This window comes from Marmota marmota, unplaced genomic scaffold, assembly GCF_001458135.2.
Source record: "Marmota marmota marmota unplaced genomic scaffold, marMar, whole genome shotgun sequence".
Classification (NCBI taxonomy): domain Eukaryota; kingdom Metazoa; phylum Chordata; class Mammalia; order Rodentia; family Sciuridae; genus Marmota; species Marmota marmota.
In genome coordinates this window covers 14836399-14863664 of record NW_025999941.1, presented here as the reverse complement: position 1 = coordinate 14863664, position 27266 = coordinate 14836399, and the positions used below count along the sequence as shown (strand labels likewise).

The 27266-nt window shown below is 42.6% G+C and overlaps 1 protein-coding gene across 2 annotated transcripts in view; it reads right to left on the bottom strand.

Annotated features, from left to right (window-relative positions):
- Ptprg (protein tyrosine phosphatase receptor type G) overlaps positions 1 to 27266 on the bottom strand; it is a 708054-nt gene that overhangs the window by 271640 nt on the left and 409148 nt on the right. For both annotated transcript variants that reach the window (XM_048801208.1, XM_015494493.2), the window contains exons 3-4: positions 26352 to 26531; positions 12429 to 12577 (exon numbers count right to left, since the gene is read on the bottom strand). In XM_048801208.1, the coding sequence (XP_048657165.1) occupies positions 12429 to 12577; positions 26352 to 26531 (329 nt within the window). The remainder of the gene's footprint in view (positions 1 to 12428; positions 12578 to 26351; positions 26532 to 27266) is intronic.

The following is a 27266-nucleotide window of genomic DNA, read 5'->3' as shown; positions in this document are numbered from 1 at the left end:
GGATTACGTTCAAATAAATCCACTATAAGTCAAAAAATATTGTATGTATGGGCGCAGTGGTGAACACCTGTAATCCCAGCAGCTCAGGAGGCTAGGGTGGTAGGATTGTGAGTTCAAAGCCAGCCTCAGCAACTTAGTGACGTCCTAAGCAACTCAGTAAGACCTGCTTAACAGAAACTATAAAGAAGGGCTGGAGATGTGGCTCAGTGACTAAGCACCTCTGGGTTCAATCCCCAGTACCAAAAACAAAAAGTGAAAAAATGCATTTGATATGCCTAATGCACCAATCATCTAGCTTGATAACAAGGTCCACAGCAGAGTGGCTATTGGTCCCTTCATGATCATGGGCTGACTGGGAACTGTGGCCCGCTGTGGCTGCCCAGCATGAAGAGAAAGGGCTATACCTCCAAAAAGATGAAAATTCAAAATGCAAGGTATGTTTTCTCCAGGCTTTCCTTCCAAATCAAAGCATCATAAATGGGGGACCATCTGTAGTGAATAAGCTCTGAGAAGATGCGGGTCTGGCTCAAAGCACTCGATTTAACTGAAATTACCCTGTGAGGAGGAGGTTTGCTTTATTTATATTAGGTTGAACAATCACATCTCTGTGTTCCATTCTTCTTCAGCATACAGCATCTATTATGCAATGAAAACTCGTATGTAATAGATAATAATATATGTGAATATTACATAAATAAAAAGTTCGAAAGATTTATTTTAAACCTACATGAAATGTTGCAAAGTATTAGACTGGTTAGTTATCCTGAAGTCTGCTTCAAATTGTACATTATTATTATTATAATTACTATATATATTTTTGGTAACCAAGAAATACAAATTTGATCACCTGTGATAACAATACTATCCTATCTCCCTCTTAGTGAGCACATTCTTCACTCAAAATAATCCGAACTGGGCCTCTTGCTGGCCGTTCCTGGCCCAAGCAGTCACCTTTCTACTGATCACCATTATTTTTTCACTGGACATCCACAGATATTTCCTACTCTGAAGTGCAACAAGAGAGATGCTTCAGAAATATAAGCCAGAGAATATCACTCCTTTGCTGAGAATATTCTAGCTGCTTCAAACCAGCCTGAAGTACAGGCCAGGACTTTCCCCTGGTGCACAAGGCCTCAAAGCCTGGGAACTTACAGGGTTTGCCTGAGTGCATTTCCTGTTTCTATCCCCTCTGCCTCTCCTTCAGGAGCACTGGCCTCCTGGATGTGCTACCAACAGTCTGGGCAAACCTCTGCCTCAGTCCTTCAGCACCTACTGAAGTTAAAGTCCCTTGAGGGCAGGACCCTGTGGGTCCCACACAAAGAAGACTCCTCAACCTGCTGAATGAAGAAACCCTGTTGAGGATTCAGGAACTGGAAAAGAAGAGCATAGACAAATAATCTAAATATTTGTCACATCAACCAAGGAAAAGCTCTGCCCTGAATGATTTGGGGGCGGCCATTCCCGAGGGTATTCTCCTCAACAGTAATCTCACAAGATAGACAAATAAGAAGGGTCCCGTTTTAGTCAGCCATTTCCCAGCTGTGATTGAAAGACCTACTGAGCACTATTGTAAAGGAGGAAACGTTTATTTGCGGGCTCAGGGTTTCAGGGGTCTCATTCCACAGAAGGTCAACTCCATTCCTTGGAGCCTGATGTGAGGCAGAACATCATGGCAGATGGATGTGGCAGAAGAAAGCAACTGGGAACATGGCACCAGGAAACAGAGATGCCATTCTCCAGTGATAAAATATGTTGTCCCAAAGGCATGCCTCCAATGACCCACCTCCTCCATACATACCGTACCTACTTCCAGTTACCATCCAGTAAATCCCAATCAGGGGATTCAATCACTGATTGGGTTAAAGTTCCCATAACCCATCTCTAAAAACATTCATCTCTAAAAACATTCTTGCATCGTCTCCCACGTGAGCTTTTAGGAGACACCTCACATCCAAACCACAACAAGTTTCATAGTCAATTGGGTTTGAGCAAGTCCCAGTCAAATGAAAATCCCTTAAAATCCTCTTTCTCCTGGAGTATTTTTCAAGATGTATATTCTGTTAGCTCATTAGCAAGCTGTAAGAGAAAGACATATTATGCAGAATTTCCTAAATATAACTGACCACAGCTCACATTTCATGTAGACCCATGAAAGAGGACTAACGAGAATCCAGAAACTATACAGGAGCCACGCTTATTTAAAGGTATTTTCCTGTGCCTAGTTCTGTCATTTCAGCTCACACATGGCCCACTAATAAATGAGACAAGGAGTGATAAACAGAGAAAGGAGAGACAGAGGCAAGTTCAACAGCAAACCCAGAGGGAGCCTGAAAAATGGCTACCTTGACCATGGAATAATAAATACTGAGGCATAAACTACGGAAATTCCCTGAAATACTGAACTTCCTAACCCAATGCAGTAGAGGATTAAAAAAGGAGAATCAGAAGTTGAAGCTGAATCCGAATGATCTAAGAGCTGGGATTAAGAAGTTATTTTGCAATTAACCCCCCAAATCTTCCATGTATTAACCTAAGTGTTAAAGGCCTGTCTTTTAAGACATCCTCAAATATTTAAGAGGTAAAATTTATATTTTTACATAAAATAGGGTTTTGGTGATTTGCCTGGCTGGCTTCCATGTATCACAGTCAATGTATCCAGAACACTATGAATTCTAGATGGATACGCATTAGGAACTTTCTTGCCATTTCAATAAAGAGGGTGCTGGGAGTTTCTGTATCAGAGAGATTTAAAGGAGAGAAAAGAAATAGACTTTCTTTTAAACTTGCCTTCTTTTTATTCCTTGTAAATCTTTCTGACTGTCCCCTCTGAGTGACAGTGGCACTAAAGAACTTGCTAAAGGCTTTAGATTTAAGATGGTTTGAAACCTTTCTGCTCAAATCTTGACAGGACAAAAAGAAAAAAGAGGGGGTAGATGGTGGGCGGGGGGTGTTGCTGAACCACATGCCCATGAATCCTCTTGACCTGAACTTACAATACATCTGATCCAGCCGCTTGAGGTCTCTACCTTCCGTGTATAAAGGTCTCCCTGGCCAGCTTTATTTGAGTTCTTCAGCTTGGAAATGGATTCTGAGAAGAATAGTGTTCAAAGCTCTGGGAATCAATGTTGTAAAAGTGAAAAAATAAGGGGGAAAAAATGAAAAGTTTATAAAAGAAAAAAAAAAAACCCCGCTATATACCTAGGTGAACACTTTGTGGTTCCAATGGAAAGTTGAACTATTGCATATGTGTGGGTGTGAACAGATTTTATTGTGTATGTTTAAGGTACACAATGTGACATTGTGAGATAAATATAGAGAATATATATATATATATATATATATATATATATATATATATATACATACATACATATACGGTCACAAAAGTGAATCATATTAACACATCCAGCATCTCACATAGGTCCCCATTTTTTTTCCCTATTGGGCCAATAGCAACTAAAGTCTGTTCATTTAACAAAAATCCTGAGCATAATACACAATTCTGTTAATACAGTCTTCATGTTGTACATGAGATCTTTAAAATCATTCATCCTCCATACCTGCTATCATGTATCCTTTCACCTGCTTTTTGTTGGTGCTGGAAGTGAAAAACTACCAAAAAAAAAAAAATCAGCTTCTCTTCATCTCCTGGCGAGTCTACCATCTAAATTCCATTAGTGATGTCTGGAATCCATAAGTCTGCCGGATTCCATATGGCAGCCCATACCCACTTGTGGCTTCTAAACGTGTGGAATTTGGAGGTGGCCAGTCCAAGGAGAGACATGCTGTCAGCATGAAATATGAACTGAATTTCAAAGACTTAGTACAAGAACAGAATGCAATGTATCTCAGTAATAACTTTTTATATTCAATTTCTGTTGGCATCGTATTTTGAGTACATTAAGGTAAATATAATGGATTAAAAATCAGTTCGATTTTAATTGCTTTTATGATGATCAATTATTAATGTGTGCATAAGCTGCATTTTTATGGCATCGTATAAATTAAATAGAAAATAAAATTAATTGTAAAACTCAAATAAAACGACCTGTTTCCTTTTATTGCTTTTAGTGTTCCTTATAAAAATTTGGAAGTAGCAAATAATATATATATGATATAAATATTATATATATATATGTATATTATATATATATGTACATATAAAATGTAGAAATAGAATGTGTGCCTAACTTCACCTTGACTCTCAGGTGTAGCTGCTCTAAGTGATGAGCTCGGGTAAAAAAAAAAACAGTATATTCGGTAGATATTTCTAAGCACAGAGCTGACAATACTTCTAGTACCCTTCATGCCCCCTCTCTATGATTAAGCAATCTGAGCATTCAAAGCCCTTTGGGTTTATTTTTTTTCCTTGCCTGCTTATTATACAATAAACAGTAGTTAAGATTCTAATAAAATTATTTCCATTGCATGGGTGTTTATAACAAAATAGCCTTGAACACCAAAAAGAAAAACAATGAGATTATTTATCACAAAAAAATTGTGGTTCGGGTATTGGAGCTATCAGAGCCTGGATCCTGGAGAAGCAATAATTAAACTCAGTGTAGTAAGAGCACCTTGCTTATAAGACTGATGTGAAAACCCCAGGAGCAAACGTCTGGAAAGTTCTAGACCAAGCAGTGCTTATTAAGATATGTCTACAACACGGTCAGGTCACTGTCACCGCCCCACCCCAACTGTAGCACCCACCCAATGCCTTCTCTTGGGCTGTCTGAAGGCGCCCAGGTTTCACCTTGGTGGCTACCTCCAATTTACCCAATGTCCCGTTCAGAAAGTGTCATCTCTTTGACCAGTCCTCAGCACAATTCCATCCGCTATCAACATATCACATGTCAGGGACAGAACATCAAACGGTGCCAAGGCAAGGTCACATCTAAAGATACCTGTGAGCTCTGTCAGATACCACACAGGGACAAGGCAGGTTTTAGCTCACAAAAACCTGCTCCCTGCCTTTGCACAACCAGCCAGGGACATCTCCCTGGAGCACACCCCGAGTATCGGGACCTCCTCAAATGTGCCTCTTATCAACACAGGACGTGCGCATGAAAGATCAGCCAGATGAAAACTAAATGTTTTACTACTAAAGGCTGAAACACCCTTCTCCAAAATAGAGTCTTTATTTCAATAAGGTCGCTGACTCAATTTCAACTCATTCCTTGGCCATTTGACAGAAGTCAATACAGAGCAAACCACGCAGCACCAGATAGCAAACACCAGAGAGCCACGGGACCCTCTGTGACACCTGCAAGAAAAGATCCCATTAAGAGACAGGTGCAGGTCAAAAACCAGCCTGGTCATCATCTCCACTGTCAAAGGGCTCTGTGAACCCGGGCTGGACAAGGTGGCCTGCAACAATTTCAGAAAGTGACCCCAAAAGTACACAACGTATGAGAAGAAAAAAATTGGACACCGCAAACGTTATTTTTAATAGAATGGCCCAGTCCCCCAACTTAATAACAAGCATCTAGTTCACAAAGACACTCAACAACTATTTCTTTTTTAACACGTCAAGATGTTTTTACAGTCTTCAGGCCACGTGAAATGGTGAATCCTTTAAGATGGGTGTCTGCAGACCCTTGTGCGTGTGTTCTGCACTACAGCCAAGCATGTAGGCGACAGCACCTTTCCAAAAACAGATTCTGAAATCTAAAACATCTGGCCTCTGAGGTTTCAGATAAGGGCTTCTAGATCGGAACCATATGGTGATGTGTACATGGTATATATTAAGAAAAACATCTCCACTGCTTTTCACTTGATAAGATGCTCTCAAGAGAGCTGAAATAAGCCACCGGTGGGTTTTGCTGGAAAGGGCACAATCATTTTGGATCACTGAAGCTTACTGAAGACGTAAGCGCCAGTAAGTCTGAATCAACAACTCCTGCAATCTCTTATTATAATCAATAAGATTTTAATTACCTCAGTCAACACACACCCATAGGACCTCTACTTTAATGGAGCTCAGAGGTCTTACCTGGAGGTTTCTCCTTGAATTAAATCCAACTGTAGTTATTAGTGGAGACATGGCCTAATTCAATTCCAATTAGCACTATATGAACCTGTGTTGAGATCACCAACTACAAAACACGGACAGAGTAAGGAACGGGGAGGAGACTCACATGGGCAAAAGAGCTATCAGAGATGACTGTGGTGGGAGAGATCACAGAAAAGTCCAGCAGTCATGGAAGAACTGGAACATTCCATTTCCAGTCACCATTATAACACCACTATCTTATTCTAAGCTTTATGATCTTAAAGGACACTAAATCACATCTACAATTCCCTTTGGCCATGCAAAGGAACATATTCACAGGTTCTAGGAATTAACGAGTAGATATTTTGGATTTTTACCAAAACTCACCAGGCATGGTCAGCCCCAGGGCCTTTGGACATCTCTGTCCTACCAAAAGGCTCCAATCCATCTCTTCCATCTGTGTAAATACTATTAACTCGACAACAATCTTTCATCTGTGGCAAAATGTCCCTCTGCTTCTAAGACTAGTCAACCTGGAACTAGATAGCATTGACATGACTGTTCAATTTCTATGGCATCACTATGTATAAACAGCCTGAAGGCATGGTCTGTGACTTTCTGGTTTACCTTTCTGTCCCTACCCCTCCACAACAAAAGACTCAGGAAAAGCTCACCTTCAGGCAGAGAATCAAGCTCAAAAAGTAAGGGCATTGAGGATGTTTCAGGACCCAAATAGGGTCTAGTCTCTGAGGCTCGGCATTGCAACTACTGAGGCTTTCTTTTCTGACTTTAACTGAGCCGTCCAGAACACTGGCAAAGGAAGAATTTTTGTTTTCTTTTGTCTTCACGGGACTGTCTTTGGTTAATTATCAGACTGGAAGTTTCTAAGTGTTGCCCCTGCAAAACCAAATCCAGGATTTCAGCCAGGAAAATGTGGAGCGCTCCAATTTCTGAATGCCCACGTTGTAGATGACCTGAGAGCATTCCTGGAAAGCATCGAAACCTACATGGCAGGCTTGTTGCCACTTACCCCCAGGGAGTGGCTCCAGCTTCTCCTGGGGCACAAGCTTCAAATTCAGCCTGCAGGGGCTAAAGGACTGAGCCAGCTATTGAAATTCCCAAGGTTGTGACTGTATGAACAGTAGAGTCTAACAGGCAGGACCAGTCATTCTAATAGGGCACAAGGCAAAGAATGATTCCTCTCTAACCACCTAACCACCACAAGAGACAAGTCCTTTTTTTTTTTTTTTTGTACCAGGGATTGAACTCAGGGGCACTTGACCACTGAGCCACATCCCCAGCCCAATTTTGTATTTTATTTAGAAACAGAGTCTCACTGAGTTGCTTAGGGCCTCGCTGTGGCTGAGACTGGCTTTGAACTCATGATCCTCCTGCCTCAGCCTCCCAGGCTGCTGGGATTACAGGCATGTGCCACTGCAACCATCAAGTCTTCAGTCTCCAAATGTGTTTAAAAGACTCAGTTCCACTCAACACCCTGATCTCTCTGATCCTGTGGCTCATAGTGGTAACATGAGTAACATCTGGGTACCAGATGCAGTGGATACTGGGAAGTTGTGGAGCATCCATGTCTTCTACACACTAGAATCTAGTAGCATATCCCTGCTAACATGGTGTGACCAAAAATGTCTCCAGACAGTGCTTCCTGGACTTTGGCCAGGGTGACAGGGGGTAGGTCATCACCCTCAGTTGAGAGCCACAACTGAATTATTCTACCAGTCCCAGTGCAATCTCCTGCAATGACTGTCCCCTAGCCCTCATGCACAGTACATACAGGATAAATACTATCCTCAATGCTGCTAAATTATTCCATCACACATTAATTATTTTTTTTAAACTTTCACTCTAGTTTCTTGAAGTATGATGTAGTTACATGAAAAGAAATAATCCACCTCGGAGATGTTCAAACAGTATAAAAATTTCAGAAAGAGCTAGTATTAATAAAGAGCTCAAATAAAGCAACCTAACATAAAATATTACAGACACGTTTTGGACAAAAGTGAGCAACTGGGTTGTGCATATTTTAAAGTTAAATTTGCTTCCGTTACCTCTCATCTCTGAAATTCGAGTTCCTCCAAAGATACCACTAAGAAATTGAACATGATTATCACATTTGCAGAAAGCAAACGTGCAACCTGATGGGCTTGGAGGAGAAATCCAATTAATATGGGCATCCTTACCTACCATCTGATAAAAAGAGAAAAAAAAAACCTTAAAAAAAAACCTTTTGACTTGGTCAAAACAATCAGTCGTAGATGCCACCGTGGATTAGCTTCTGAATGCAATGGTTTAAATAATGGAAAACTGAGACACTTATTTTAAAATGAGTAATAAGGTTTCATGAAAGTATGTATCTATTCTGTGCATTTTTCCACAATAAAATATAAGGAGGAGACGGGCTGTCTAGGTATTAGAGGAGGTGGTGACAAATGAAGTTGGGGTCCCCAGTTCCTAGCTCCACAGACTTTCCTTGCCAAGGTAGCTGCCCGATTAAGTTTTTTCAAGCTTTCAAGCACAGGTCTTTTGTCCAGAAAAACATGAATGGAACAAATGGTAACCCAATTTGAAGACAAAGAGGCTTCTGAGCAGAGCTGGCTGGACCCAGACGGCCCCTTCCACTCTCACTGCCAATGGGAACCCGACAGCAAGACCAGAAGGGAAACCCCACACTTAGAAAAGCATGATGTCATTTGGCTTCTCAAAATCAAGTTTTCCAAGTATAAATACAGCGAGACTTCTAAGAAATGATTCATCCCATTCAAAGGGTGGAGAGAAGTAGAATCCCTCCCAGGAGACATATATAATTAGTGTGACTAGGACAGGAAGTCCACAGAGAGAGGACTCCCAGTGCAGGGAGAGGATCTGGGTACTGAGAATCTGTCAGCTCAATGAGAAAGAGTATGAACTGTTTTCCCAGAGTAGCAATCGCTGGTTTTTTCAAGGAACAGTGGGTGGGAAGACCTCTTTGTGCATCAGTAGGAGCATGTGGTCTTAAGATATGCATATTTTGGTTTTCATCCAGGATTCCTTATCCCTTCTCCAAGGTAGACCACAGAAACTAGAATCCCTTCCCCAAGCTGAGTCAGAGAAACTCTACCTTTCTGTCTTGGAGCTGCCCATGAAGAAATTCTGTAACCTGTTATGATGGTTTGGATACAAGGTGTCCCCCCAAAAGCTGGCATGTTAATGCAGGAATATTTGGAGGTAAAATGATTGGATTATGAGAACTGTAACCTGACCATTCAGCTCACCCTGGTTTGAAGGGACTCACTGGGTGGTGACTGCAGGCAGGTGAAGTGTGACTGGCAGAAATGGGTCACTGGAGACATGCTGGAAGGGTGCATCTTCCTCTGCGGCCCCTTCCCCTCTTGCCTCTATTCTCTGTTTGCTGGTTGCCATGAGGTAAGCAGCTGTCCTTCTCTGGACCCATCCACCTTGATATGCTGCCTCACATTGGACCCAAGAGACATTGGTTCCGCCGTCTATGGACTGAGACCTCAGAAACCATGAGCCCCCAATAAATATCCCCTCCTTTAAGGTGGTCTTTTCAGGTAGTTTGGTGACAGAAATGAAAAGGTAATAAACCTGCCTTATCTGCTAATAGATCCTAAGACACCTCTTGTGTACCCAGGCGGAAAGAATATTGCACAGAGAGGCAGAGGAGCACAGAGACAGGATCAGCAATGGTTCACATTCCTTTTGTCCAGTCACCTTTCCTTAGGGCTGTCCGTGTTTAAATGGATCCTCTATTAAATCCCAAGGGATAGGGTTTGCAGAGTGCTAGGATTTGGATCTAAAATGTCTGCCAAAGCTCATGTGTTAAAAGCTTGGTCCCCATGGCAGCAGTATTTGGAGGTGGGCCCTTGGGGAGGAGACCGGATCATGAGGGTTCTGACCTCATTCATGGATTAATCCACTCATGCATTCATAACTTCATGACCTGGTGGGAGGTAATGGAAACTGTGGAGGTAGTGCCTTCTTGGAGGGAGCACATCACTGCAGATGTACCCTTTCACTCCAGGTCCCTTCCTCTAACTCTTTCCTTTAGTTTCCTAGTGACCAGGAGATAAGCTCCAACAGGCACTTCCCTGCCATGATGGTCTGCCTCACCACAGGCCCAGAAAAAATGCAGGCAAGTGAACATGGACAAAAAAACCAGGAACCTTTTCTTGTTTTAAGTTGATTTTCTCAGATATTTTGTCAGAGTGACAGAAAACTGACCATGGAGAGCTCTAGGACAGATGGATCCCTAGCATCTTACAAGAAAGTGAACAAGGACTAAACCATGTGCAGGAAGGGTGCCACACCCCAGCCCCATGGAGACATCTGCCTACTTGTGTGCATCCCTTAAGATATTCTTCATAATAAACAAGGAAACATTTCTATTTTCCCGAGTTCTGTGAGCCACTCAAGCAAATTAATGGGATGTAAAGAGTAGGTTAAGGGAGCCCCAATTTGGATTGGACAGACGTTCCAGAGACCTAGACTTCAGACTGGGTCTGAAGCTCTATCAGGTAGAAGGTGTCAGAACTGAATTGATGGAGAGAATGCCGATTTAGAATCTGCTGGAAAAATGATTATGTAATTTTTTTGGGATCACAGATTTGGGGAATCACAGAACTGACCTGGAATTTTTTCCCCTATTATCTTTGAAAGTTTCTATAAACAAAGAGATTTTCCCCATCTTATAGGGCACGTTCACCTAAGCTCCAAGGATACACAGAAGGTCCAAACACAGACATGAGGCACTGGGCTGAATAATAAAACCTGAGAAACTACATGCAAGTCTATGTGGTTAGGGTTTGGATCTGGAATGTGCCCCAAAGGCTCACAGCAACTAGAAGCAAATGAACACCTCTGTGTGGATACGCACATGTATTTTCTTTGTGAAGGGAGCCTCAGGTATTTGAGGGAGATATAGAAGGGCCGAGGCAGCCAGGGCAAGATGGTGAGTGAGGAGGTCGGGGCAGGGCCAGAACAGAGGAGCAGGGAGGTCAACTTCCTGCAGGACCAAAGTGCTCGTGGACACAAACGGGGACCCAATCAGAAAGACACTTGTATACTTGTACTCCTAAGCAGGGATCCAAGAAAAAATTAAAACAGATGTGGACAGGGGGGCACCAATAGTGAAGAACACGTGGACAGAGGAGGAGATAAGGAAAGGAGGAAATTTCAGAGACCATAAAAAGAACAGGCCAGAACTCCCCCACTGGATTCCCAGCTCTGAGGCCCCTTCTCTTGGGAGAGGTCTATCTCTGTCAATTTTGCAATAAACCTACTTCTTGCTTGCTATCTGTGTCTGTTCTTCGATTCTTTGTTGAACAGGGACAATAAACCGAGAACCCCTAGGTGGTACCATATTCATTGGATTCACAAAGCAGGACAAGAAACGTTAAAGGTTGGAAATAGTCCTTGGCCACTTGGCTCCTTGGATGATAACATGCTACCAGTTCAGAGTCACTCCATGGTTGGGTAGAATCATAGACAGGAAATACATTCATTTTAGACCTAAGAATGACCACATCCGGAGCCAACCAACACGTTTATCACAGCAGAAGAATATTCACAACAATGAGTCAGCCACAGAAGGGAAGTCGCATCCCTAGCTAAGGTTAATAACGGAGTTGGTGACCAGATCCCTCTCCTCCCTGCACATCAGCACCGAGGGTCTGTAAAAAGGTGTAAGGTATGTCAGGACTAAAGCAAAATGTCATCATCCATCCAGGCAAAGTTAACAGGGACTCAGGCCACTAACAGAGCATCTTTCTCAACAGTAGCCGGGAGCAGAAAACTCTCCAAACAAAGAAGGTTTGAGACCCTTCTTCATATGTCACTAGTTTTCCAAAGAATGACAATGAAAGTCACCCAAGTTTCACACAAAATGTTGGCTTCAGAGAGTTTCAGAAATGAACTGTGAAAAGAGACTGTCAAATCAACAAATGATCAATTGCATTGACCAGGGGAGAGTCCACCAAACCAGGATGCCTGCAATTTCCCTATTTCTCCCCTTGAACAAAGGAGGAGAGGCCTGGTAGGAAGCATCCAGATAACATGCTATAGATATGGGCTTTTTTTTTTTTTTTTTTGGTACTAGGGATTGAACCCAGGGGCACTTAACCACTGAGCTACATCCCCATCCTTTTTTGATATTTTGTTTAGAGACAGGGTCTCGCTGAGCAAATGTCCTTGCAAAGTTGCTGAGGCTGGCTTTGAACTTGAGATCCTCCTGCCTCAGCCTCCCAAGCCACTGAAATTACAGGAATGCATCACGATATCCAGCCAATAATGGATTTCTTGGCAGAAATGTTTCTTTTTATCCAGTCTGATTTGTACAAAAAATGAAGGTAAGGAAAGAGCATGTGATTAACATCAACATTTAAAGGACAGCCATGCTTGCAGATCTCTAGAGATCTTCTCTCACCTCCACGGGAAACCTCCTGCCGTTGACGCTGTGTTCGGAGCCTGCGGAGCCATTGCTGTGGCCCCAGTGAAACTCCACCTTCTCGGCTTTGAATCTGCCAGGCAGGCCAGCACCACTCACAAAATAGTCGTCTTTGAGAAGGATGGCCACTAAAAGAGAAGGGGAACACACCGTGAGTTTCACACCCTGAGGAAGGATTGCTTCTGTTGCTTCAAATACAGTTCATGATTGTCATGGTGGGAATCATCTCCTCACTGACCTGTTAAACAACAAGTCAAAACCACGGGCATGAAGAAATTAGGACATTCTAGCAGCAGAACACGCTTAGATCACCCGTAGGTTCTCCATCATGACAATTCCCAGAGAGAAAAATCTCAGAATTTTTTTATCCATTTAACATATGAGAGAGAGAGAATATATGACAAACTAAGTTGGTCTGTGACAGTGTCTCCTAAATTAGCATGACAATCAAAACTACCAGGAGAGTGAGAGGTTTCTTTTTAAGCACTGTTTCCTGGGGCTACCCCCAAGACTCAAGGTTTGAAAATGAGACAGGAAATGTATACATTGAGCCAGATGCATGAAGCATGTTTCTTTGATCAGAAAACCCAGGCAAGATATCAGGGAGGGAATTTGCAAGTTTTCCCAATATTAATGCAAAAATTAGAAGACTATTAGGACAGGCGATGGCAGTCTTGACATTTGATAAACATGCCCAGGGAACTGCGGTGGAAAATCTACTTATTAAGTCACTCGAACATTGCAAATTAGAACTCCTCTACTCTTAATTCTAAACACATGAATACTTCCCTTATCCATGAGGGAAAACAAAATCATGAGAGCATGCACAACATTGGGGATCTATACCTGATCACAGCCTTCATTGCAAAAACACATCTTTCCTTCTTGAACAAGGAGAAAGAAAATTGGAGAACAACTTAGATTAAGGCTCTTGGAGAAATTTATTTCGGCAAAAGAATCTTAATATCTAATGGGTACATACTAGTTTCTATTTTAAAAGGGATACATCTTCTTTTTCCTAAAGTGGATCCATTAGTTCATTTAATACATCCTTACTAAGTACATGTAAGATGCCAACCAATATACCGAATGGCTTATGACCAAAAGCCAAGCTTGTGTGGGCCATGGGAAAGCTCTCAGATCCTCATTGTCTCCTCTTGCTGAAGAGATCCCAGTTAGAGCTTCAGAGAGAAACGCTGCATGCAAATGAGGTCTCCATAAAAGATAGGGACTAGACTAATGACCCATTTCTAAAACAGGGCAATTAGTTTCAGTACTTCTCTAAATAAAGGAAGCATTAAACGCAAGAGAAGGAACCCTTGCTCATATAAATCCCTTTTTATTGCATTCAAAAGGCAGTTTTTCTCCAACTTCTGAGAAAATATACAGGGAACGTTCAATTAGTGGGACAGCAAATTAAAGGATGAAATGAAGTAAAAGCAAGTGTTTCTTGTGCCAATTAAACACGCTAGGGTATTATTCTAATTTTTTTTTCCTGTTTGGGGCATGTTTTAGAACAGGGGTTGGCACACTTTTCCCGTTAAGAGGCATTTGCTAAATATTTTAGGCTTAATAGAGTAGTTGCCCTCTCTGGTGCACTTATTAGGTCTCAGCTTTATGCCACAGAAGCAGCCAAAGGCATACCCAATGACATGACTGAGGCCAGCCTCCTGTGAAACCTCGCTTAACCACATGGAAATCTGAATTTGATATAATTTTCACAGAGTGCTTCCTCCTTTTGATTTTCTAACCACTTAAAAAGGTAAACAAGCCAGGTGTAGTGGTGCACGTCTGTAATCCCAGCAGGTCCGGTGGCCGAGGCAGGAGGATCTTGACTTCAAAGTCAGCCTCGGCAAACTCGAGGTGCTAAGCAACTCAGTGAGACCCTGTCTCTAAATAAAATACAAAATAGGGCTGGGGATGGGGCTCAGTGCTGGGGTGCCCGAGTTCAATTCCTGATACACCAGAAACAAAACAGACAGGCGTGGGCTGGGGCTGTAGCTCAGTGGTAGAGCACTTGCCTGGCATGCGTGAAGCACTGGGTTCGATACACAGCACCACGTAAAAATAAAATAAAGGTATGTGTTCACCTACAGCTAAAAAATAAATTAAAAAAAAAAACACAGCAAAGCATGATGGTGCATGCCTGTAATCCAGGCAACTTGGGAGACTGAGGCAGGAGGATCAAAAGTTGGATATCAGCCTCTGCAACTTAGTGAGGCCCTACGCAGCTTAGCATGACCCTGTCTCAAATTAAAACATTAAAAGGTAAACAAAAGCAAAGAGATTGTCCTTCCATGACCTGGAAAATGTAATATCTTGTAAGATAAAATATTAGCTAAGATAATATCTAAACTGACATATACATAAAGATGTAGCTTCCAAAATATCAGATAATACATTGCACATACCTTTCATTCCAATGTCAAACACCCAGGTATTAACTCAGTAGAGTCCTAAATACTGTTGCTTATTCTCACGCTGCTATAAATTCAATATATAAAATTTTACATCCAGAGAACGAAGGCAAAGATTCTAAGTGCATCTGTTACAATACGCGCAGGGAGTCAGCGTCATCCTATAAATATTTGATTTTATCCTAAATCATTTATGTCTCTGTCAGGGGTCATTTTACTTGTTTTATATGAATAATTAAAGACATAATTAGGGAACTGTACAATCTGAAACATTAATCTCATTTTTCATTTTATTGTATTTCTCACCAGAGCACACAGCGTGCCTCACGCACATTCGCCCCTTTCAAGAATGGATTCTATTTTTGTTTACTTATAAAACTGGGGAGGGGGCATCATCCTGGCTATCCTGTAACAATTTTCTAATGACCCTGAGGATGGCCATCATTTCAAAACACAAGGGACCAAAGGTAGTTACCAGAGAACACAGTATGTCCTATGAGCATCAGCTCCGAGAGGACTGGCATCTCATCCTGCCACTTGGCAGGGGCGTGACCTCAGGCAGGTATCCTACCCCACTGATCAAATGGCAGTACCAATACTGCCTGCCTGCGCTTTGAGGCTCCTTTGACATTTAGAGGCAACCACATTCCCAAAGAGCTGAGTATAGTGCCAGGAATCTGGAAGGTATGTGACCAACGGGGGGTCTGTCAACTATTTCTAGAATCAAGCCTGGAACATGGGTACAGCACAGGGAGTGGGGTGGCCATACAGGTGGAACTGTCCCTTTTTAGATAGAGTTCAGCATGAAAGCAACATGGTCTTGGAAGAAAATAAGAATCACATTAGCTGCAGTGGCACATGCCTGCAATCCCAGCAGCTGGGGGGGCTGGGGCAGGAGGATCGCAAGTTCAAAGCCAGTCTCAGCAAAAGTGAGGCCCTAAGCAACTCAGTGAGACCCTGTCTCTAAATAAAATACAAAATGAGGCTGGGGATGGGGCTCAGTGGTTTAGTGGCCCTGAGATCAATCCCCAGTACAACCATCCCCTTCTCTCCTTCCCACCCAAAAAAGAAAGAAAATAAGAGGCATCATGACATAGGACCACCACTAAGGCCAGGTATAGCCCAAATACTCTCTTGGAGCAGATCTTAAGGGGTGATTGATACTTCTAGTTCACTAAAACACAGCTGTTAAAAAGATATTTGCTCTTATGTATTCTTTCTATCCCTTGAATCACATCAACAAAAAGAAAATCTCCTGTTTGGTGCTCTACAAATCCTTGGCACACACTCCTTCCCCTTTGCCCCGAAAGTATTAAACTAGATTTTGATAACATGGGAAACTGATTTATTTTCCATAAACCATGCACGTAAAATTTTTCACAGTAACTCTATCCATGTCAAAGAGCATGGGGGTTTTTCCTATGGACAATGCTCATAAAAAGCTTTCTTTTAAAATCCATTTGACTTCATGAAAACAAAATAAGCAAACTGAAAAATAAAAGCAAGTATATAACATTACAAGAATAATAAACAAAAGCAGATTTTAAAACAAGGGCCATAACAGCTGAATGTAGATATGCAAGATGGTCCAAGATTGGCATCACAGCCTGTGATCGAGCTCCCCTGTCATGGTTTAGATAGGAGGTGTCCTCCAAAAGCTCATGTGGGAGATAATGCAAGATAGTCCAGGGGTGAAATGACTGGGTTATAAGAGGTGTAACCTCATCCATAGATTAATCCCCTCGGGGGTTAGCTGGGTGGGAACCATAGGCAGCTAGAGTGTGGCTAGAGGAGGTGGGTTCCTGGGTGCCTGTTTTGGGGGTATATACTTTGTTCCTGGTGCTATGTCATGAGCTGCGTTCCTCCTTCCGCCATGATGTTGTGCCTTACTTCAGGCCCAGAGCAATGGAGCTGGCCAACTATGAACTGAGACCTCCAAAACAATGAGCCCCAAATAAACTTTCCCTCCTCTAAATGTTCTCATCAGGACTATTGGTAGTAAATTTATGGGTGGTAAAATGAGCTCACTAATATACCCCCCCACACACACACAAACTTCATAAACTCAAAGGCTGATCTCCAATATGAGGGAATTAGGAGGAAGTGGGGCTCATGGGAAAGGGATCAGGTTATGAGGGTGGGGTCTTCATGAATGGGATTAGTGCCCTTCACAAGGACCTGAGAGAGGACCTCCCTATTGAAGACACAGAGAGAAGGTGCCCTCTTTTCAGCAGGTCCTGACCAGACAGAGTCTACCACTGCCTGGACCTGGGATCTCCAGTCTCCAGAACTCTGAGGATTATTTCTGGTGGAAGCCAACTCACTGAAATGGCATTTTGATATGGCAGCCTGAACTGACCAGGACGGATGGGGAGAGAGGAGGAGGGGGAGGAAACGTATACATGAGAGATTGTCTAGAACGGGCCCTGGGGGCTAACACGGCTTATGGTAAAATTGAAGCAGTAGGATGGAGAAGGCAGAAGAAGATGGGAGCTTCAGGTCAGGGCCCCGTAACCCAGAGGTCAAAAAACCCACGGTGGCACCCACCTACAGCGCTCTGGATCCACGACCCCTGAAATGAGAAGTCACATTCTGAGCACAGCTGCACTTCAGGAATCCAGGAGTCGGAATTGGAAACCTAGATCGCACATGGTCCGTGTTTTAAGAAAAAATGCATCTTTTGGTACCTCTGCTCTGTAAAACTGGAATAAGACAGCAAGGACTTTACAGATTCCGAAAGAGGATCACAAAGGTGGACACAGGAAGAATACTCAGAAAAGCCATTCACACCGATGTCCCAGCCGACAGCTGGCTCCAGGAAGTGCTGTTTATCAAGTGATTAACCCAGGGAGACGATCCATGGCTCTCCCCAGATTGTCCCTGGGTCTGGCGACCCCCATAATGTAAGGGTGCCATAGGTTCTGCTCAGGAACGAGAGGCAGAGAGGGAGTCAGATTGCTGGGTGAAGACAGAATTGCGTTGGTTTCTTTCTATCTCTGAAAGGATGACCTCGGCCCTGGCACTCGGGGCAGTTTTTCACAGGATATCCAGCAAGAGTTGATAACTGAAGTTGGATGTGTGTATATAATGCCGGGCTAAAGCAAATGTTCACACCACAAATCTATGTAAACAGCAGTTGGTGCTAAAAGTTAAAAGAAAAATAAATGGGAGGCGTGCCAACTGCCCTCTCCCATTCGCAGCTCTGTTCAGCCAGCAAAGTCTGCGAAACTGGATCTGAACACAGGACCCCAGACCACCCTCTACCATATTGACTTCTGTATTGTCCTGGGGCTCTTGGTGAAAAGGAAGGGCCAGGGTCTGAAAGCCAGGAGGCCTGGGATCTAGTTCCAGCCTCCCACTGAGGCAGGGTCTCACTGAGTTGCTAAGTGCCTCACTAAGTGACTGAGGCTGGCTTTGAACTTGCAATCCTCCTGCCTCAGCCTCCTGAGCCTAAGGGATTACAGGCATGTGCTATTGTGCAGACTCAATAAATAGTTACAGAATAATTGCTGAGGAAGAGAATCAGGAAAATCAGACATATTCCTGCCCTCGTGGAGCTGAAGTTCAACGGGAATGACAGGCACTGAGGACTAAACAGATCGCAGAAGCAAAGCTTCTAGCAAATGGGCATCTAACTCAGGATATGTCAAGATTTGATAGGAGATGCCTGACCAGGAGAGCTCCCTGGGGAAATGCTCACAAGAAGGGACCAAGTCAAGGGAGAAAGAGTTTATGCAAAGGTCCTGTGGTAGTGGAAGTGGTGGGAGTAGGACTGAGGAGGAGGTAGCCAGAGTGACTTCTACCCAGAAAGCAGGATGTAGTAAGAGGCAGAGATAGTGAGCCACCTGTCTCTGTCCCAAGAATAATGGGAAGTCATTGATATGGTTACCAAAGAGAAAAGGAAAGAGAGATGAGCAAGATCAGATTAGAGAACTAGGTAGATTCCTACGGCTACGCTGTGGAGAAGGCTTGAGAGGAAACCAAAATTGGTAGTAGAAAACAAAAAAAAAAAGTTCCTGCAGTTATTCAGAAAAGACACTGGACATGCTATGTTGGAACAACAGACATCCAAGAGATGACAAGCCACAGGATTATCCTAGGTCTCAGTTAACTCACTAGTAAATGTAGCACAGATGAACAACATTGGTAACCCTCTGACCATGGAGGATATGACAGATAGGAGTCTCACAGAAGATTCTGTACCATAAAAAAGAAAGGGGACTTCCAAAGTGACCTTGAATTTCAGGGCAAGTGGTTAACTGTGCTTCTGTCTCTGCAGCGACTCTAACCTACAACCTGAATGCAGAGTGTGGGGCCGAGGGGCCAAGAAAAAGGAAATGGAGCTTAGCAAACAAGAAACAGAGCTTTCGGTGCCTCTCACTCAACAGAAAAGTGGGGAAATCGGTCCTAACTGAATCCCAGGATTCAGATAAGATGAGATAGTTAATAATCAGAAAGAAATAATGATCTGGGGCTTCTGGAACAAAGTAATTTATAAAGTTAAGAGCCAAATCATGCCTAGTATTCCTCAAAAGAATGGACTCCTTTTGTATACCAGAGGACGACTTTTTTATATCAGAGCATTAGAATTACATATAGTAATTGGGTTCATCCCGACAAAATCCTACATGCATGGAATTCAATTTCAGTTCACGAACCCCATTTGCCATCTGCCAGACCCCTGCTCTCCTTCCCCAGACGCCCGTTATCCTTCCTCTACTCTACCAGTCTTCCTTTTGTCTGTCTGTCTGTATGTCTACCTAACTAGTATTGGGGATAAAATCCAGGGTGCTTAACCACTGAGTCATATCCTCAGCCCTGTTGATTTTTTATGTTAAGACAGGGTCCCACTGAGTCGCTTAGGGCCTCACGAAGTTGCTAACATTGATCTCGAACTGGTAATCTTCCTGCCTCAGCCTCCTGAGCTGCTGGGATTACGTGGATGCCACCAAGCCTGGCCTGTCTATATATTTTTTGATTGGGGCTTTCTACTTATGTATAAAGGTAAAAATTCCCTGTGGTATATTTATAGATGCACACTTGATTTTCAAAGAATTCATTCTGCATAACCTCCCCTTTCCCATCTCACCTCTCCATCTTGATCACTTTCTTGTACACCACTGATCTTCCCTATGCCTGAATGTGACCCTAGCCTTCCATCAACCCTTCTGTCCTTTATTTTATTCTAGCTTCCACATAACAAGAGAAAACATTCAACCTTTGAGTTTCTGAGTCTGGTTTATTTAATTTAGCATGATATTCTGTTTCCATTCATTTATCAGCAAATGCCATAATTTTATTCTTTAGGACTGAGTAGAACTCCATTGCATGTGTGTGTGCGCGTGTCTGTATGTGTCACAATTTCTTAATCCATGAATGGACTTACAAAAATTTAATCTTAAACTTTCTCTTTTGGGCCACCTTGAGCTAAGCAGAGATGACCCAGTGTAATACGCACACAGGGTCAGGGATGCCCAGTACAAATGATGCCGAATCAGAGATTTTTCCAAAAATCCATTTTTGTTTGTGTCGATACGGATTGATGGCTAAGGAGCTTGGCAGCCTGCTTAGCCATCAATCTGTAGCGACATCAACAAAACTTGGAGATAAAAAGAAATGAGGAATTATGAACCCCAAACTGGTCTTTCTTCCATATCCCACATTCATACCAATTAATGGTCATTAAAGAATTGAAGTGGGTTTGGGGATGTTGTCATAAAAATAAAGGTAAGGATTTGGCACAAAGCAAGTTGGAACTCCTAAGGAAATACAGGTGAAGAATCTGTCAAATGAAATGATCCAGGTCCTGGTCAGCCAAGAGGATTATTAGGGTTAAGATAGATCTTAATGAGATGAATGGATAAAGAAACTGTGAAATATATATATATATATATATCACTCAGCCTTAAAGCTTGAGATTATGGCATTTCCAGGTATATGGATGGAACTGAAGAATAGCATGCTGAGTGAAATAAGCCAATACCAAAAAGACCAAATGTTTTCCCTGATACGTGGATGCTGGTGCATAATGGGGGTGGGTAAGGGAAGAATGGAGGAACTATGGATTGGGCAGAGGGGAGTGAGGGGAGGGGAGGGGAAAGAGAGTGGGAAACATGGTGGATGAGACTCACATTATTATCCTATGTACATGTATGATGGAATGAATGGTACGACTTAGCATTGTGTACAGAGAAATGAAAAGCTATGCTCCATTTGTGTACACATAAATAAATAAAAATTCCAAAAAAAAAAAAAAAAACCCAGAAACAAAAAAAGATAGTTCTTATTGAAATGAGAATGAATTTAGGGTACTGTCAATACCAAAATCTCTGCTCCATAGATATTATGAATTAAAACAGTTTTCTCAGTTGTAGATGAACATAATACCTTCATTTTATTTATTTATTTATTTTTGTGGTGCCGAGGATCGAACCCAGTGCCTCATTCATGCTAGGCAAGCACCCTACCACTGAGCTACAGCCCCAGCCCTAATACATATTTTAAAAAAAAAAACTTTGATTCTTGGGGCTGGGGGTGTAGTTTGGTGGTAGAGCGCTTGCCTGGAGTGTGCAAGACCCTGGGTACCAACCCCCAGTGGGACTAGAGGCAGGTGGGTGTGGCTGGAGGAGGGGCATTGGGGGCGTGGCTTTGGGATCTCTATTTGTCTCTGGAGAGTGGAGTCTCTCTCTGCTTGCTGATCACCATGTGAGCTGCTTCCCTCCACCACACTCTTCCTCCATGATGTCCTGCCTCACCTCGAGCCCCAAGGAATGGAGCCTTCTGTCTATGGACTGAGACCTCTGAAACCCTGAGCCCCCAAATGAACTTTTCCTCCTAACACTTGTGCTGTTCAGGTCCTTTACTCACAGTAGTGAAAAAACTGACTAAAACACTTCCTTTCCGATCTCCAGATGGCAAAGGCTCTTGCCTGCAAGTGACTTTAGGGTGACCAGGCTGGTACGGTTGTGGGGTGGGGCTAAGCAACACAGCCCATGAATTTGGGAGGGAGCTCATGTATCATGAAGAATGCACCTGAAAACCCAGTTGGGCGCTCACTGTGGCAGCCCAGTGCTGACACCCAAAGGCTTGGATTGTTGTCTCTGCGAACCTTGGAAGAGAACAGCGACCTTTTGGGCTGCACAGAGGCAATAGGTGAGCTCCAGCTCGGGACTACAGGGACCATGACCACGGAGCAAGTTTCAGCATTAGACACTCACTGCTCCATGGGGCCTTACCCCTGTGTGTGGGAAAAAGGGCAAAGCCACATGTTTCTCTGCCACTCAACCTGGGTCACACAGTCACTTAGGAAGACAGTGTATAGAAATAAACAGGAGTAAGATTCTGTGTTTCTCCAGCAATTTGTTTGTTCATAAATGTGTGTGTTCTTGTGGTGATACTCTCCCATAAAAGTTCCAAGGCCAGGTGAAATAAAGTGAGTACAGTGGTCTTCAGATGCTCATCTGAATTTTATGGGGAACATACTAGGAAATGGATCCTGATCTAACTATCTACACCCGTGCTCTCTGCCATCCATCCTTTTAAAATTAACACCTATTTCTGGAATAGAACTGTGGTCTCTGCACTCCAATAGGAAAGAATGTAGGCTGGGTTAGGGGGGGTGGCTCAATGAGCACTTGTCTAGCCTGTGGGTGGTACTGGGTTCGGTCCTCAGCACCACATAAAAATAAATAAAATAAAATAAAATAAAGAAATTGCATCCATCTACAAATAAAATTAAAAATAAAAACCAGAATGTAGGCTAACAAGAAATACAGCAAACCAACAGAACGTGGGGGAAGTACTTCATGGAGAACATTTCCTCTTTATCCTTAGTGCAGAATTTAAGAAAAAGTCGTGGAAAGCCAGGTGTGGTGGCACATATCTATAATCCTAGCAGTTCAGAAGGTTGAGGCAAGAGGATTTCAAGTTCAAGGCCAGTCTCAGCAACTTAGCAAGGCCCTCAGCAACTCAGCAAGACCCTGTCTCTAAATAAAATATAAGAAAGAGCTGGGGATATGGCTCAGTGGTTAAGCGCCACTGGGTTCAGTCCCTGATACAAAAAAATATATATCAGTGTGTGTGTGTGTGTGTGTGTGTGTGTGTATCAAAAAGCACACCTAATAGTTAAAATTTACGGACCATGGTTATTAACACACATCCAAAAAATGCCATCGAAGTCTTCAATTCCGAGCGTTTAGCAAGAAGCTAATGCTAGCAACAGCAAGATCATCTTGAAGTGCTCCTGATAGAATGCATTATCTTTTCATCCCTCGAAAATGAAAGCGAGAGAAATAACTTTAGATGAAATGAAATGAGTACTGGCACAACGGACAGTTAGTTATGGCTCCTTGGGAAGAAATAGAGAGACGCTATCTGTCTTGTAAAGATATTTGAGACAACTTTCGAGAAGTGGGCGAGGTGAAACGAAGTCGCTCTATTGATTCTGCCGGATGGGGATATATAGCAGTCTCGGGGGTGAAGACAGATCTGAACATTAAAACTGTTTTATGGGAAAGTTACTGTCTGTATGTAATAGGCTGCTTTAAATATTAACTTTCTATATTCATATTTTAATATCCAAAGACAGAGTCTATTTTACAGATAAGTGACCTGTAAATTTCCATCAGGGAAAAAATAAATAAATAAATAAATAAATACTCCCTCTTGAATTTACTTTCTGGAAAGATGAAGTTCACAAAAATACTTGGAGAGGAGAAAAAAAATCTGTGTTGCTTAAAAATTAATGATTTAAGCAAAAGAAGCATTTTCTATAACAAGATATGAGGGGCAGATATAAAGTGAATGATTGCAGCCAAGACAAGACCATGTGGCTCCTGTCAAATGTGTTATTTAAAAATTTAAACTTTTAATTTTTCTGGTAATTGTAGATTCATGTGCAGTTGTATGAAACACCTTGCTCCTACAGCTCTATTTCCTTCACTCATAACATCTTTCAAAACACATAATGATATGTGTGCTTTAAAAAAAAAGACTGCAATTATTCAGGTTGCCTTCATTTAATATATTAAATGAATTCTCGTTTCGCTTAAATACTTGAATATTGATGAGCTAACGTGGCATTTCAAGATATACAGAAGGAAAGCTTCCTAGCCTTCTGCTTATTAAAAAAAAAAAAGCAAAAAAAGAACAACAACAACAAAAAAAACCCCACAAGTTGATTTCTGCATCAAACTTTCTAAACGACTGCGAATTGACACTTTGTGAAACGAAGAAAACAATTTCATGTTCTTGTTTTAAATTGCATATAACTGGCTGTCGCTTTATAAAAACCCCTCCTCTAAAGCCATTTCAGAGGATTTATGAGATGGGGGCCTAGGTAGTATGAATTTTCACAGGAATTTCAAGAATTTTCACAGGAATCAGTACAGTAGCAGGGATTTATTCCTGCGGCTCAGCGCTGAGCTTCTGAGCTTGCTGAGACAGATGTGCACGGATCTGGCTAGCTGGGCTTTCAAACCAGAAGCATGCACTCCCAGAGAGGCAGCAAGTTGTGGATCACTCGAGAAAGTCAGCCGAGTGACAGAGATTGATAATCAGCTTGTGGAAGACCAAGGGTCATGAATCAACTTCCACTGAGTGAACCCTACGCACGTCTCAAACCTTTCATTGGTGATACCCAGCTGTCAGTGAAACGTGCTATCTTTGCAGAAGGCTGTCAAATGTGGTAAGTCAAGTAGAAAACCGCATCAGAGAGCCCAGCGCATTCCACTGACAGGCCCCCAGAATGGGCCACTGAGGTGGCTCGGAGCTCTAAGCTCTGATCACACCCATTGTGGCAAAGCTCTCCTCCGCTAAGATCAGATGGTCAAAGAGGAGTGTTCCCACTGCAGTTCTTCAAGGGACAGCTACATCTGACATATAAGCCAGGAGCACGGGTAGATACTGTGAAATCTAATGATAAGCACACAGACCAGGCTGAGGAGCAGAGGTGAATGGATGACAGGTGGGTATGGCAAACACTGCAGGTGCACAAAGTTTTTCCATAGCAGCTACTGAAACAGATTAATGAAGGTAGAGGAGAGGGTAGCCAGCTGATAGATGGGAAGAACTGTTTATGAAAAAGCCCAAACTCAGGAATCACTGTTCTGAATGGGAAGCAATTCTACGAACAAGCCAGGCTATGGTCCATGAATGATCTCAGGCCATGGCGGGCACACAGGAAGAAAATGGATCCCCCAAGCTGCATGGGCAGCCAGTCAGGTTAAGACAAAAGTCAGCTCTGGGGCTCACACAACATGCTTCGAACCAAAGGGTTGAAAGTGAAGTCATTTTAGCCCAGCATGGGGCCTCAGGCTGTCCAGGATTTAAAAGGGATTGCTCAGAGTGGTTCAAGTACAGGGAAAGGAAGAAAAGGAGGAAAAGAGAATGTGTTTTAACGGGTTAAAATTGTAAGAAGTGAAATAAGAAGATGTAGAAAATTTCTTTAGCCATCAATGTAACCCCGGGCAGCAGAAAGCAGGAGTATAATATCACATCTCAGTGTTTATTTTCAGATCAGACACTGGGGACACAGAGACTTACAGGGAAATCCTGAAGCTGAGAGCTACCCAACACTAATGAGCGGGGAGGCCACTCTCCGCATTAGCCATGGTAAAAAGACGATGACAACTACTCACAGATCCCCAAAGGCCAAGGCGGAGAGGTAAAAAGAAAGTGGAGGGATCGAACCACACAGAAAACACACCAAGGGAGGAGAAGTTCACCCATGCTTTCATAAGAAATGTTAACAAAGCCAAACCTCAAAGAAAATCATTTTATTTCCATCTGCACATAGGGCCCAGTGCTATCCGACATAACTGTCTGTATCTGCAATATGATACCAGTTGCTAAATGCGGCTGCTGAGCTTTGGAAATGTGCCCAGTACAACCAAGGGGCTGAATTTCCATCTTATTTAATTCTTAATTAAAACTTGAATTTAAATAGCCACATGTGGCCAAAAGCTACCGTACTGGATAGGTATTGGAAAGATCATACTACGTACCTTACATGTTTTAACTCGTTGAATCATTACAATGCTATGAGGGTGAAACAATGTCATTGTCCAAATATATATATATGTTTTTTTTTTTCCTTTGTGTGGGAGGGTACCAAGGATTGAACTTAGGAGCACTGGGCCACTGAGCCACATCCCCAGCCCTATTTTATATTTTATTTAGAAACAGGGTCTCATTGAGTTGCTTAGTGCCTTGCTTTTGCTGAGGCTGGCTTTGAACTAGGGATCCTCCTATCTCAGCCTCTCATGCAGCTGGGATTATAAGTGTGTGAGCCACCATGCCCAGCCACATTTTATATATTTTTGATAAAATTGAAGCTCAGAGTGGCTGTGCTCTTTGCCCAAAGTCACATGATTAATTTAGACTCCATATGGCCATGTGCACTATTTAAGAGCAAATTCCGGGAAAGGTAAACACAAGCGATTACAAAATATTTCCTGTTGATCCACAGACAAGTAAAGATGCCTACCTGTTTTCCCTGTGTTTTTCATCCAGGTTTTGTTAGAAGATTCATTGTCAAAGCCATCGAGTTGTAGCTCCTGGTATTCTTCACCAACACGTGCATGATGGTCTAAGATGTCTATTGGGGACTGGTGACGACCCCCACAGCTGACGCTGGACGTGACCCAGTGCTCAGGACCATAGGCACCTGTCGAAAGAAAGCAACACTTCAATCTTCGGGGCTCAAGTATCAGAGATGGAATGAATAAGACTCAGGAAGATGAACCCCACATCTACCAAACTACATTTTCCAACACATGCCAACTCTAAAGAGGTCATATTGTGCAGTATTACACGTTATAGGTTGATGCCATTGGTTTGATTTCAGAAAAGATGTATGACCCAAGATAGTTTAGCTTCTTGATATGCAATCAAAACATTTCCTATGTTTAAAAAAAAACTTTAATATCTTTTTTTTAATGTGTTGCTGAGAATCAAACTCAGTACCTCACACGTGGTAGGCAAGTGCTCTATCACTGAGTTACAACCCCTGCTAACTTAATCTGTAATCAGATTCAGGGAGTTGCACAGAAGGGCTGTCAAGAGTTGTTCACGTTTTTGACAATTTTGAAACAAGTTTCTTAAAATAAGCAGAGCGTTCATTCACAAGGAAGTGACTTAATCAACTTAGCACGTTTTGTTGATGTGAACAGTATCCGAAACACAATTTTTTTCTAACAACACCAAAGTCTGTAAACAGAGAAAGGAAAGGAAAAAAAAAAATCAAAATTAAAAGTCACAGAAACGCACGCCTGTAATCCCAGCGGCTCAGAAGCCTGAGGCAGGAGGATTGCAAGTTCAAAGCCAGCCTTGGCAACTTAGTGAGGCCATAAGCAAATCAGTGAGATCTTGTCTCTGAATACAAAAAAGGGTTGGGGGGTGT